At 43.5% G+C, this 13,919-nt stretch overlaps 1 protein-coding gene across 1 annotated transcript; it reads left to right on the top strand.

Moving 5' to 3' along the window:
* The first annotated feature begins 3,171 nt into the window (after nt 1-3,171).
* CALR (calreticulin) lies at nt 3,172-11,597 on the top strand. Its single transcript, XM_075206728.1, has 9 exons — nt 3,172-3,327; nt 4,960-5,061; nt 5,754-5,957; nt 6,496-6,590; nt 7,129-7,338; nt 9,141-9,254; nt 9,830-9,973; nt 10,080-10,172; nt 10,270-11,597. The coding sequence occupies exons 1-9, from the start codon at nt 3,234-3,236 to the stop codon at nt 10,465-10,467; spliced, it is 1,254 nt and encodes a 417-aa protein (XP_075062829.1). The 5' UTR covers nt 3,172-3,233; the 3' UTR covers nt 10,468-11,597.
* Nucleotides 11,598-13,919: the final 2,322 nt, after the last annotated feature.

Here is a 13,919-nt window from a genome sequence, read left to right as displayed (position 1 = left end):
AACTTACCTAAGCAATTTAGCTATTCTAAAAACACAATCTGCTATTTTTTTTGCAATGTAACTACAGTACTGACCATTGTAACATACCATATAACCTTGGCTGGATGTCCTTGGAGTCCAGGTGAAGTGTTCAATTTGCCTATTAAACCTTCAAACATGTTTTAGACAACTTTCCCCATTACCGTTCAAGGCTTATCGCTACTGCAGCACACAGCACTTGTCACCAATACATTATAAACTGTACTGTATAGTGTCGTGACCTTGGCATGTATTGTGACAGAACTGACTCCCACACTAAAATAATCTATATTCTCAAAGGTGTCAGACCAAACACTTAAAAAAAAAAAGAATTTATTTACACCTTAGTTGCCAAAGTATTTTTTATTTCAAATTTAAAGGTTATATTTGTCCTGCTCCCCCGTCCTACCTAAAAATTGCATTACATTTTTTTTGCATAAAAAATGGCCTCGAATTTGAAGTTAATCTCTTATATTCTGTAATATAACAAAGGTTTGTTAAAATGGTTGGGAAAAAAAAGTCAAAATAAAAAGTTTTTCTTTTTCATCACAAGAAAACATTTATCACCACAGTTCAGAAGGTCCAACAACGTAAACAGTTGCCTACGTGAGCTCTGCTGTGCTTTTTAGGCTTATTAAATTCTGTCTACAAATATGGTATTGCTTCCCCTTAGGTTTCATCCCAGTGGGGTTTAAGGTGCATCTGCCAATTACTACATCATAAATATGGCAGCTTCCTTATTTACATTTGTTGGCTGCAGTCCAGTAGCCAGATGCCCCATATAATGTTACATTTTATTTTGCCAAGTCGGCACCTAGGTAAATATTTCAGCCGTTCATGACAATTGCATTGTTTACTGTACATACAGAAAGTTGCCTTACAATTAGTCATCGCATTCGCAATTAAACATGTATGTATGACCTTAGTTTTATGTAGAGGTATATTCATACTTGCCAACTCTCCCTGAATGTCAGGGAGACTCCCTGAAATAGGGGTGATCTCCCTCACTCCCTGAAGAGTCTAGCATTCTCCCTGATGCTGAGCCAGTACAAGACGTTGTTGGCTTCACCATCTGTGGCATGATGACACAGTTCAGAAATTGTATCCTATGTCCATGAATTGATGCCTATGGAGGTGGCCATTTTCTTGGAGACCAAGATTTAATCAAAGTCTGAAAAATAAGACAACATGACTTCAGTAATGGAGACAGAAATGTAAAAGACACTTCAGTCTCTAGAGATTCATCAGCTGCTCTTCTTTAACGCATAGTTGCCTACTCTCCCGAAATGTCCGGGAGACTCCCGCATTTCTGGGAGACCTCACGGGCTCCTGGGAGAGCAGGGCAACCTCCCGGTTCTCGCCACTTTAATAGATAAATAGGGGGATGTTTAATGACACAAATATTGCGTCATCTTAGCCCCACCCCCTGGTGTAATTGCCCAAAATTGAAACAATAGTTTAGGGGGAGGAGGCAAAATGACACTCATGGGATTCCAGGGGTACCTCCCAAAAATTGGGAGTATACATGGAGAGCAGGCAAGTATGGATCACTGCCAGCCCACTAATCTCCTGAAATAATCTGTTCTGCTGTGAACAATCGGATGAACTAAGCGTTATATTCTTGTCCAATTACATTGCAAATTAAAAAGTATTTCAGTCTACACGCAACCCCAGTGTTTAAATAAAGTGCATGGATGAACCTTTTAAAGTGGCTGTCAACTTTTGGACACCATACCTGTCCCTGCCCCAGGAACACAACCCTAGGGGCCTGAGTCATTAAGGGGGGGTAAAGCAAAAAAAAAGAGAGCAAGTTTTCACCTGGACAAACTATGTTACAATGCAAGGGGTGCAAAATAGTTTATTGTTTTGCACATAAGTTAAATACTGGCTGTTTTTTCATGACGCACACAAATATCAACTTTATATTTCAGTGTACAATTAAGCTATCTTTTTACACTGAAACTTAAAGCGGATATAGGACATGCCCTATCCCAACTATAAATCTGTACCCATGTGTTTAAATTTACATCCCCTCCAATGCAACATGGTTTTGCCCAGGTCCAAAGTTACTCCTTTTTTATGCTTTCCTCTCCTCAATCCCTACATGAATACCATACTTGTCCTGATTTTGGCCGGACTGTCCCGCGTTCAGCATATTTGTCCCCAACACACAAGAATTTGGGGCGTAAGCCCCCACTCATCATTATTATTATTACTGAGTACAGCAGGAGACCTGGAGGTGATTCCTCTGCGATTCCAGCAAAATCTATTTTGTAGATTGCAGTTCTCCTTTAATGTAGTAGTGCAGACAACTTAAAGAGGACCTGTCATAATGCATGAAGACATTATTTTATAAATATTTATGTTTTTCTTCTCTGTGGTCTCAGTATACCAGACATCTGCCACCCTATATTACAAGGTGTCCTCTTGCGGAGGTCACCAACTATTTGCTCTTTATAATGGATGTTTTCCAATCAAGTTTAATTTGTAACTGTATAATTCCCAGATCAATTATTTTAGAAACAACATCCATGCTGAGATTATTGTGCAATGACATGATGTCCAAAGCCATAATCATTATATTCCAGTAATAATAAATGTATAATATTCCAGTTATAATAAATGTATATAATGCAAGTTTATTATTAAAGTAAATGAACATGCACAGCATGAGGAGACCAGGCAGGATAGGCGCCCATAGATAGGATTAGAATGACTATCATCAGGAATACAGTAAGGTGTCCCATAGACATTGGTGGATGAGCAAGGCGTGGTGCACTCTAGTTGTGTAATTAGAGATTTCACTATAAATTCTCAATAATTGATGTTAATTCCAAAGTTCCACTGGCCACGCCCACAGCCGGAAGAGATCACGTGACACCGCTCTACTTTGGCCCCGGACCATGTGACCTATCCCGCAGAACGCCCTCCATCTCCACGCCCGGGCAGCCAACCACCTGACGACTAGTAGGAGGCCCCTGCGTGGTCGCCTTTCATTGGCCACGGCCTCCGTCCAATCACAAGCGGCCATCTGTGTGCCTTGAGTGGCAGGACGCTGCCGCCAATGGTAAGCGGACACCGGGTTCGAGTCAGCCAATGGGAGAGCAGCGGTGGGGGCGGGAGCGGGGAGGGCATATAAGAGAGGCGTCCGGCCGGAGCTCGGCGCTCAGTGGTCCTTAGACTCTGCCGGTGACAGTGATCTCAGGGGCAGCATCATGGCTCGCATCGCCCTCCTCGTCCTTCCCTTGCTGGCTGCCCTGTGCGCCGCCGACCCCGAGGTCTACTTCCAGGAGGACTTCAGTGACGGAGGTATCCGGGTGTGGGGCGGGTGACAGTCATGGGGTGTATGGGAGAGTGATGGGTGAGAACACCCTACTAGAGCTATATGCAATACGTGACCCTCCAGCCGGGGTGCACTACAAACTCCAGCATGCAGGTAAAGTTTTGGTGTCATTGCATGCTGGGACTTGTAGTTCCCCTCGCAGATGGAAGAGCCACAGTCTGCTGTAATGACAGTGAGACGTGTCTCCCCTTGTGTGTGTGTGTCCCTGGGGGGTAATTAGTGCAGTGTTGTCCCTCCTGGGGAGTCATCTCCCTTGTTGTCAGCATTATTACTTCTAAATATTTATTGCCCCAGACCTGGAGGTAATGATTGGGGATTTGCAGGCAGCCATCTAAAGACAGTGCTGCCTTGTGGTATTTAGCAGAGAGTCTCCCTTATTAACCTTTTATTTACATAGTGCCTGTCTCTGCTTTCTTATGGTCAAGGATAAAAAAAAATACAGCACTATATTCTGCATTGACATGTGCCTTTATGGGAAGCTGTCCCTAGTATCTTGCAGAAACCAGAAAGTATTGCCATTTAGTTGTGATTTTTTTTTTTCTCTGCCCTCTTCTTTGAATCCATAATACAGCTGGCACTGTCAAGAACAGTGATGTGATGGCTGCTTCCCTATGTTATAGTTTGCACCTTGTGGAAAATTTCCTAGACAGCCACCTCTGTTAGTATAATGTGACTGTCTTGGTGGAAACCGGATGGGCATGCTTCGTTGCTTCTGTGGGGGTTTGAGGTTGCTTAAGTGAGACATCCAGGGTGGGTGTACTGATAATGACATTTACATAGGTTTCAATATGTTTTTTGCAGAATGTTGAAGGTCTGTCCCAAAGGGCCAGGTATTCAGATAGTATTGAAAGTGAAACCTCTGTAGTTCTATTCATGATCTCATTTTCTGATCTGTATGCTATGAACAATACATGCTAGCCCCTTTGTTTGATTGCTCTTATTGCACATTAAATATGCACTTCCAGGGATCCTCTCTAGTTGGTAGTACTAGTACGTTTGCATTTTCAAACAATTAGACAATAAAACCCAAAATTTATGCTCAGTTCGTCTGTCTCGGATCATCTGTCATTACATGTTTCCCCAGTCTTTATATTATCTCTCCCTGACCCATCCTCTTCTCACTGGCCATCATGCAGATGTATGGAGCACTATTGAATCTTCTGGAAGCAGAAGTGGGAGGGATCTGAGAGCTTGGCTCTACCCCCTCCTCACTCCCATCTTCATTTGTTAAGCACAACTTTCCGTGCTAGCCTACTTATGCAATGTGTAAATACATGCAGAATTTTTTTTTCTTGGAAAGTTTTATTTTTGCAAGGTTATGGTTTTCTGCCATTTACAATTTTGTTCCCCCCAACTTGCATTAATACTGCTACCCTAGCTGACTTTGTAGGACTGAGTCTGTTTTTTTGCCTGTACCCCCCACTCACCAAATGAAACAAGTGTCTGACAGCTCTGCTCGGGCAATTATTTATTCCATTAAAGGGCGTGTAATGTTACAAGCACTCTGTTGAATTGCTTTACCTGGTAAACTAATCCAGTGTGCGTCATCTCCAGGTGGAATGTTCTGAGTGGCGGAATAAATGTGCTGTTTCTTTTAGATGGTTGGAAACAACGCTGGGTCGTCTCAAAGCACAAACCAGACTATGGAGAGTTCAAGCTTAGCGCTGGGAAGTTCTATGGAGATGCAGAAGCAGACAAAGGTGAGTGCTTTTGTGTTTTACCCACACAGGGACCATAAGCTGATGTAAAGAATTAAGAACTATAGGATGCTAGACAAGGCAATATATTTTGTACGCAACCTTCTCCAATTTAGCGTCCCTCCAAAGGTGGTGAATCATTTTATAATTTGTGGCGCATAAGCTCTATGCTGTTGTAACATTAACTAGACTTACTGCTACCCCTATTCATTACAGGAATGGCACAATGAGCCCTAGTTCTACAAAATAGTGACACAAACTTAAATTGCAGTCAAACCGTTTTAAATATACAACATGGTTTGTATATTCATTCTAGTGCCTTTAATTCTACAGCTCAGAGTTAAGACAACCACCTCACAGCTTTCTTTTCTGCTGGATGAATGACCATATACCTTTTGGTCTGCCCAGTTTGTATTCTACCTCAATATAATTGTTGTTCACTCTCATTGTCCCATGAAGATCATAGGGTTTTGTATTATCAAAACTGGCCAATCACAGCAAGATATTTTAATGTGGTTACTAGTGTATAGCTGCTTCTATGCCAGGGGGAAAATAAACTGGGTGGAGCACAGTGATCGCTATGACTGACAGCTGTGGTCTGTGGCACAAGCAGTTCAAAGTTTGTTAGTATAAAATGTTGAACAGTGCTGGTGTTAGTATCTCAGATCTTTAACCTAGTCCATTGTCCCACACAGGTCTCCAGACCAGCCAGGATGCCCACTTCTATGCCCAGTCTGCCAAGTTTAACAGCTTCTCCAACAAAGACAAAACACTGGTGGTCCAGTTCACAGTGAAGCATGAGCAGAACATTGACTGTGGAGGTGGATATGTGAAGCTCTTCCCCAGCAAACTGGACCAGACTGACATGCACGGAGACTCTGAGTACAACATCATGTTTGGTAGGTATTGCCTTGGGAAGTCAGAAACTGACAATCCCTGTAGTCTCCAGCAAGTATTGGTATTAAGAGTGCCAGAACCTAGCTCTGTGTGACCCTTGCATACATAATCGTATAGCACTAGAATTTTGATAGGATGTAGATAGTAGAACTGGCAGCCAGGGTTGGCTGTCATTGACTTCAAATGTATTCTGCAAGTCCTCTTTTGCTTAAAGTGCAGCGTTCTCTCCTTCCAGTGGTTTTAGTGTAGCCTAAACAGGCCCCCCCCCCCTTTAGAATTGGCTATATCCACTACAAGACTGTTCCATTGCTTTGCTAAAGACTATAGTTCTTCCTGTGATATTGACTCGGCAATGGCAATGATTGTCCCTCAATGCTCTACAGTACTATCTACAGAAGAAGCAACACTCAGTACACATCATCAACATTTATTTATATAGAGCCAGCAAATTCCGTAGCGCTTTACACTCCACGCAATGTTAGTAATACTACAAGCCCCTTTAGTACTGTTGGCATTAAGGGATTGGTTCTATGTCCGCAGGTCCCGATATCTGTGGCCCACCAACCAAGAAGGTGCATGTGATCTTCAACTACAAGGGCAAAAATCTGCAGATCAACAAGGACATCCGCTGTAAGGTGAGCAGAGAACGTGACCATATGGGAGTGGATTTATCCTGTACACTTTGTGTACCAGTTTTCAAATGTGAAACTGAATATCAATAAATGTACGTGTTTTTGGGTATGGATTATGTAATATTTGGATGCTGCTTGAAGGGGGGGGGGGTGACATGAACAGTACACCAGAGTTGTCCTAAAATAATGGTAGTATGATTCGGCTAAGATCCCTCATAGTCGGGACAAAATGTAGAATACAGGAGCCAGAAGGGTTTAGGGAAGACTTTCATCGGTTATGACTTCTATGCCAAAAAGCTGGCACTTGGCTTTTAATTTCCATTGGCTCTTGGAATTTGTTCAGCCCTTCTGTAGCTTATGGTCACTAAATTATCAGCTGATCTGTCTAGATGACTCTAGTAATGATGTGTAATCCGTTTCTTCTGTAGCACTCTGTCCCCAGAGATATAGGGATAGTCATCCATAAAGTCACTATATTCCTTAACTTGCCAGTGGTGCTGCAGATGGTAATGATTTAACTGAAGTTTGTTCTCTTCCTCAGGATGATGTGTTTACACATCTCTACACCCTGATTGTGCGTCCTGATAACACCTATGAGGTGAAGATTGACAACAGCAAGGTGGAATCCGGTAGCTTAGAGGAAGACTGGGACTTTCTTCCTGCCAAGAAAATCAAAGACCCTGAGGCAAAGAAACCTGATGACTGGGATGAGCGTGCCATGATCGATGACCCAGAAGACACAAAGCCAGAGGTGAGCGCTCTCTGCGATCCGCCAGTCCACTTCTTCCAGGGCAGCAACTCCTGTTTAGTTCAGATGCTTAAAGGGGTTTTCTACTTCCTTACCAGTAGCGGTGCTTTGTTGGTCTCTCCCTTGGAACCATTGACTGTACTTGGTATGGTCCAGACACTCATAGCTTGCTATCCCTACTGATCTCTGTAGTGGGGAAATCAGACACAACTAAGGCTGTCAGATCTTTTCTGCTAGAGAAAAACTGCACTAAAAGCCTTTGGAAGAAGTCCCTGGCTATGTCAGGGTAAGGACCCCACCGAAGTACTGTTCAGTCATAAGATTATCCTTTCTAAAGCGCTGTACACTAGGGGATCGTGATACAATTTCCTTGCATGAAATGGGTGCGGAACACTTAAAAAAAAATAAATAAAAAAAAAAAAAAAATGGTAGAGGAATAACACTAGCTATTGACATGTGTGTGGATGCAGTACGGCAGGAGCTTGCTGCCTGTGGCTGCACACTATGTGCAGGTCCATTCAGCAGAGACAGGCAGGGAGACTGCTCCCGGCCGGGCAGCACACACTCCCTGCCTCTCTGCTGAACGGACCTGCACATAGTGTGCAGCCACAGGCAGCCTTAGCTGTCAAAAAGGGGGCAGGACTAAATCAACCCCCTCTCCCTTTCCTAAATCGCCCCGCCCCTGTAAAATTTAGATCTGCCCCTGTTTGGAGATCTGGTACACATGGAAGGTGAAGATGAATAAATTTGAATGTGGCTGTAAATACTCTATTTTGCTTAGTGCACCCTGGTGGATCCCATGGTAACTCCAGTGGCCAGTTCATGCCTTCTAAAATAAGTTTAGTGTGGGGGGAGGCTTTTCCCTATGTATGGTCAACTTTGTCAGTCTATGGAGACAGTGGGTCTCTATCTGAAATGGCAACAGAACAATATCTTGCTGTATATTATTATCCTTTATTTGTTAGGCGCCACAAGATTTCCGCAGCGCCGTACACCATACAAACAGTAGACTATACAGGGTGAAACAGTACAAAACAATAAACAAAATACCAGTACTTCAGAAACTCCAGGCAGGTAAAGCAATAAACACGGAGCAGAAGAACAGGTAGGGAGACAGGAGGGAAGAGGGCCCTGCTCATGTGAGCTTACATCCTAAGGGAGGGAAAACAGAACAGGCACAAGGGGAGTCAGATGAGGTGAGGGAGAGCGTGGGTGGAGGAGAAGGGGTTATGCGGATGGTTGGTAGGCTTTAAGGAAGAGGTGGGTTTTCAGTGCACGTTTGAATGAGCACAGAGTAGGAGAGAGGCGGATGGAACGAGGGAGGTCATTCCAGTGAAGGGGGGGCTGTGCCGGAAGCGTATAGTAGAGACATTTGTTTGATATTCAAGTCCAGATGTAGGACCTTACACAAATAATGCAGAAACACCTTCTCGTGTTTAGTATGTTTGATTTACCTTGGTTGAATCCCATTCTGTGTTGCAGAGTGGCTCCAATGGATGCCACCTATTAATGTACAAGCTATCCAGAGATGGGCATTTTGTGGGCTTAAGCAATTACTTGGAAAGTGCTTTTTGCCTCCATGATTAGGTTCCTAGTGAATTGATAAGGCTGAAGTACTAAGAATATTGCTTCAACCCACCTTCACTGCATAGGCAATGGTTACTCCTAAATGTAAATATATGTAGACCTACTTTTAATTTTACTGTGGGCACGAGAGGTCTCATCCGTAAGATATCCACTCCATCAATGTGGTGGTCAGTATACATGAGTGCAGATACTGATGTGACATGTCTTCCTTATTACAGGATTGGGAGAAACCTGAGCATGTCCCTGACCCAGATGCCGTGAAGCCTGAAGACTGGGATGAAGAGATGGATGGAGAATGGGAGCCACCAGTCATCCACAACCCAGAGTACAAAGTGAGCTTTGGGTGATCAATCTTTTCTGTAGGATGTTCCAGAGATGTCATGAGGCACCCTAGAGAAACGCATCTATCTGCTGCAGAATGGATGTGATGGTTTGGGAGAAGGCTATTTGTAATAGAACAAGTATTTTGGCCGTGGTGGCTGAAGGAGAATGTTATATAGGTCTCCTCTTTGCATTAACATTGTTATATCTTTTACAAATATTCTCTTGCTGCTGGTGGCACTAGCCAGAGGCTGGTGGCACTAGCCAGAGGCTGGTGGCACTAGCCAGAGGCTGGTGGCACTAGCCAGAGGCTGGTGGCACTAGCCAGAGGCTGGTGGCACTAGCCAGAGGCTGGTGGCACTAGCCAGAGGCTGGTGGCACTAGCCAGAGGCTGGTGGCACTAGCCAGAGGCTGGTGGCACTAGCCAGATTAAGTGTGCTGTATTTAGAATTGGAAAGAGGCGCTCAATGTCTGTGGTTCCAGCACAAGCAGAAGGATCTCTCATATGGCCTGCAAGTGTTAAAGGTGACAGACTAGTGTGTGTACACTTGTCTTTATATTGACTGTTCCTTTTTTCTTCCTTCAGGGAGAGTGGAAACCTCGTCAGATTGACAACCCTGGCTTCAAAGGAAAGTGGGTTCACCCAGAGATTGATAACCCAGAATACACCCCAGATTCTAACCTGTACTCATATGAAGACTTTGGCAAGATCGGTTTAGACCTGTGGCAGGTAAGTAAACTGATGGTGACAACTTGTCTCCTGGCCACGACCAACCTTTGCTACCTTGATGTGTTGACCCATGAGGACAAGATTTTAATAAACCCTCTTTCTGCAGGTGAAAGCTGGCACCATCTTCGATGGGTTCTTAATTACAGACGATGAGAAGTACGCCGAAGAACAGGCAAATAAGTCTTGGGGTGTAACAAAGGTAGGTTCACTAACCCAGTGGAAGGTCAGGTGAAGATGAAGCGGTGTATTTTGCTGGTTGTGATAATCTCATGGTAACATGTTCTTCTAATCTGCAGGATGCAGAGAAAAAGATGAAGGAACAGCAGGATGAGGAGGAGCGTAAGACGCAGGAGGAAGAGGACAAGAAGAGGAAAGAGGAAGAGCCGCAAGAGGAGGAAGCAGATGATGACGATGATGACGAGGAAGATGATAAAGAGGAAGAGAAGGAAGAAGAGGAAGAGGATGAGGAGACACCTCAGAAAGATGAGCTTTAAAGATGACTGCTTTACGTTATCCCTACCAGCGCTCTCCCCATCCCTGGGCGTTCAGGTCTTTGATAGGAGAGGGGAAATGGGATCGTTCTGTCTCTATGAGACTCTAAATTTATATATATTTTTTACAGTTTTTGTTTTTACCTTTTATTGGAAGATGGCCTGTCAATCTTCCCTGCCCCCTCCCCATCTCCTCTCTCCTTGCCCCTCCTGTTCTCAGTCATGTCACCTTCTTACCCCTCTAGCCCCCTCTCCCACGCCTCTCTCCAGTGCAGTAATTCGGAGTCCCTGCTGCAGTACTTTAATTAAACGCCTCTGACAGCAGAAGAGATGAACCATGGCCCATTGAAACCACTTCCCTTTCCTTTTAACTCTCCAAGGGTCTTTGCGAGGTGCATAGACCACAATCACCACACCCGGTGTGCTTTGCCAAACATTTAAAATTCAGTTTGCCCACAAGATGCCAGCATCGCCAGTCATTGCAGTATCTAATGTCAGTGTTCTGCCCTACCGGCAGCAGTAGTTTTAATGGAATCTAAAGCTTTAAAGATGGCTTACCCAAGGTGGAAACTGCACAGCCATTAGCCTGCTACAACGTGGGCTCTGTAATGTTACCTGGAACATTGAGGCATGAGGCAGTGTTTCATACCTTGGTGATGCCACTTGTGAGCTACTCGCAGTTTTCAATTTTTTGGTGACTGGTAACTTTTTAATCTGCAGTTACCTCCAACCTGTCTGGTTGTTTAGGTAGATGTGAATAGGCACCAAATTGGCAGCTGTTGCCTTTCCTTGTTTGTATGGTTAAAGCCGCTTGGCATCTAAACTATGCCCTGAATGCCAAGCTCTTCAGAGCTTGCACTCTAGTCTGTAATGTGAGTGCTGACACTTTAATCTGGATCTGCCACCTTTAGACATCTGACCACAAGTGTTACATTAACATGCCCCTCAATGTGCCCTGTGATGTAGTGAAATGAGTCCTGCAATCCCTCTTTAAAAAATCCACCCTGCTTCAAGCTGTGTACGCTTCTAATTTATATTGACGCAGGACTCATCGCCGGAATGTATGAATGGGTTATGTTGTGGAATGTACAGATGTCGGTTAAATTTCTAATTAAATACATTTTTGTGTCCAATTGGTCTTGATATGAAGTCTTTATACAATTTGTGTAAAATATTATTTTTGTTATCTCTTTATCCTAGAAATAACTTGACATAGGTTTGTTTCCAGAGCTTAAGATGGCTTAGGTGTAGTTAAAATTTTTCAGACAATACCTCAGTCATGGAGAAGTATAGCTGTTATGTCTTTAGTACTTTACAGCTGTGACCTCAAAAGTCCCCTGGTCTATAGGTCATATAGAAGATGATGTATTTTCAAGGGATTATCACTCCCTAAAACTAATAAGAGGGCTCAGGAGATAAATGGATTTGGAATATCAAACAATGGTCTATATTTGGTGAGCATTGCACACAGGCTTTTACACCCTCATGAAAATAATGCTAAACACCTAATTTTTCATGAAATAGTTTCTTTAATGTGTAGATCACTGGCAGCCTCTAAGAAATATCTTTGTAATCTATTTTTTTTTTATTTTTTCCTTGATTTGTTTCTTTAGACTACCATTAATAATAACTCTGCAGATTTCCCCAATGTCATACTACCTTTGTAATCACACATGTGAAGAGACGCTTTGGAATGTCCCTCTGAGCTCTCTGTACTTCTGTCTACCATCTCCCCCTTCTGCCATTACACGTGTTTGGTAGCCATACTTGTTTCCCTCCAGAGATTTAAGGTGCACGCATAAAGGTGTGATACTTGCTATTTAACCCCTTCTGTGCGAAGTATAAACTCTTCCATGGCTGTGGAGGACATGCAAGTATCATAACTTTTAAACCCCCTCTGTTCCCTGTTGAGGCGAGGGGCAGGGCTTAATGTTGTCATTGCAATGACTGTCCCGTCTCCTTACACATTGCCTACACTAAAGAGGAGAGGGCTTGAAGTGTTCTAGCTTTCCCGTACTGGCACCTAGGAACGTGGACACTCTTGTTTGGGGGGAAAAAGGGAGTTTCATGACTTAGAAAAGAAAAAAAAAATCAGTGGAATCCTTATTTGAAAGAGGAGTCTGCTCTTTCAAATTATATGGCCCTTCAGTAGTTAATGTCTGCTGTAATGTTATCAGATCACCAAATAAGCAGCCTGTGATGGGGGAGAGGTATTGTAATGCACAGATCTCCCCCATCCTGGCATCTAGTGACTCTGGTACCCTTATTTGATGCACTAGGTTGTCTTATTTTCAGCATGGTATGCCTTGCTTGGCTGCCCATAGTCCTACACATTCTTATGTTTCAAGACGAGCTAGCAAAAAGTGCATATGTTATGAAATACAGTGCAGAACAGATTTTTACTTATTGAAGAAGTCACTCTCCCTGTCCCAACATGAACACCTTTGTATAGGTTAAGGTAGGTTGGGGTCAAATGGGGGATACTCTCCCCTCTTGTGGGAGCCTCCCATATTACTACCTGAGTCTTGGGGTTTGCTAGCTGTGACTCATCTAATAAGGTACAGAAGATACTTTCCCCTCCTCTCTCATTGTTACCCCTCAAGGACATAGGATTATACTTTACTGTGTAACGGGTACAGGGAACAATCTTATCCTTTATAAAGTGCTGACCTGTTACATTGCTGTATGTTGAGGGGGTCATGACTCATACTTACCTGAAACATGGTAAAGCCCTGTCCACATGAGCTTGCACTCTAAGAGATGAGGGGGCGACGACCCTCTGAGCTGATTGTGGGGGAAGTGCATGTGCCTATTGTAAGGCAGCAACATTCTGACATAGGGCAAACATTCTGCCTAAAACAGCACAGAGCAGAACACTTGTAGTGATATCAGATACCACCATCTAGGTGGGCCTGGGCAATAGGATTCCTCCCTCCCTTTGTCTTCCAGGAATTATGCTTTGGAGGTACAAGAATATCCTCACTCCTGTGTCCCTTAATCCCACAGTTAGCCAGTAATGTTATCACTGGTCGAGATTTGTCCAGAACTACCTAGGAGATTAAATTGTATGAGCATGGGGATATTATATTTCATTTATATGGTGCCACAAAGGGTTCCCAACACTGTTCATAGAGTAAAGAAGAAAACAGAACACTGCATGCAGGGAAGTACAACAACAATGTGCAATTTAAAACACCTCTGCTGAGATTGGGTGCATAAGACAAAAACTCAGCTACTCAATCACTTGCTCTTTATTTCTCTACATTCAACACTTCCACCCACTCCCCCACATGGCTCCCACATCATTACTCTATACTATCCAGACATCCATGAACAAACTACATTTGCTGCAGCCTCACTCTGCACTAATTCTCTGATTACACTGGACATTGCAGTTAGATAATTCTTTTAATTCCCTAATTTTTTGCAATTTTACTCATAAAGCCGAATGCTTG

The sequence above is a fragment of the Mixophyes fleayi genome, chromosome 4 (assembly GCF_038048845.1).
Source record: "Mixophyes fleayi isolate aMixFle1 chromosome 4, aMixFle1.hap1, whole genome shotgun sequence".
NCBI classification, from domain to species: Eukaryota; Metazoa; Chordata; class Amphibia; order Anura; family Limnodynastidae; genus Mixophyes; species Mixophyes fleayi.
Note: the sequence above shows the minus strand (reverse complement) of the source record. Positions and strands in the feature narration are given on the sequence as shown.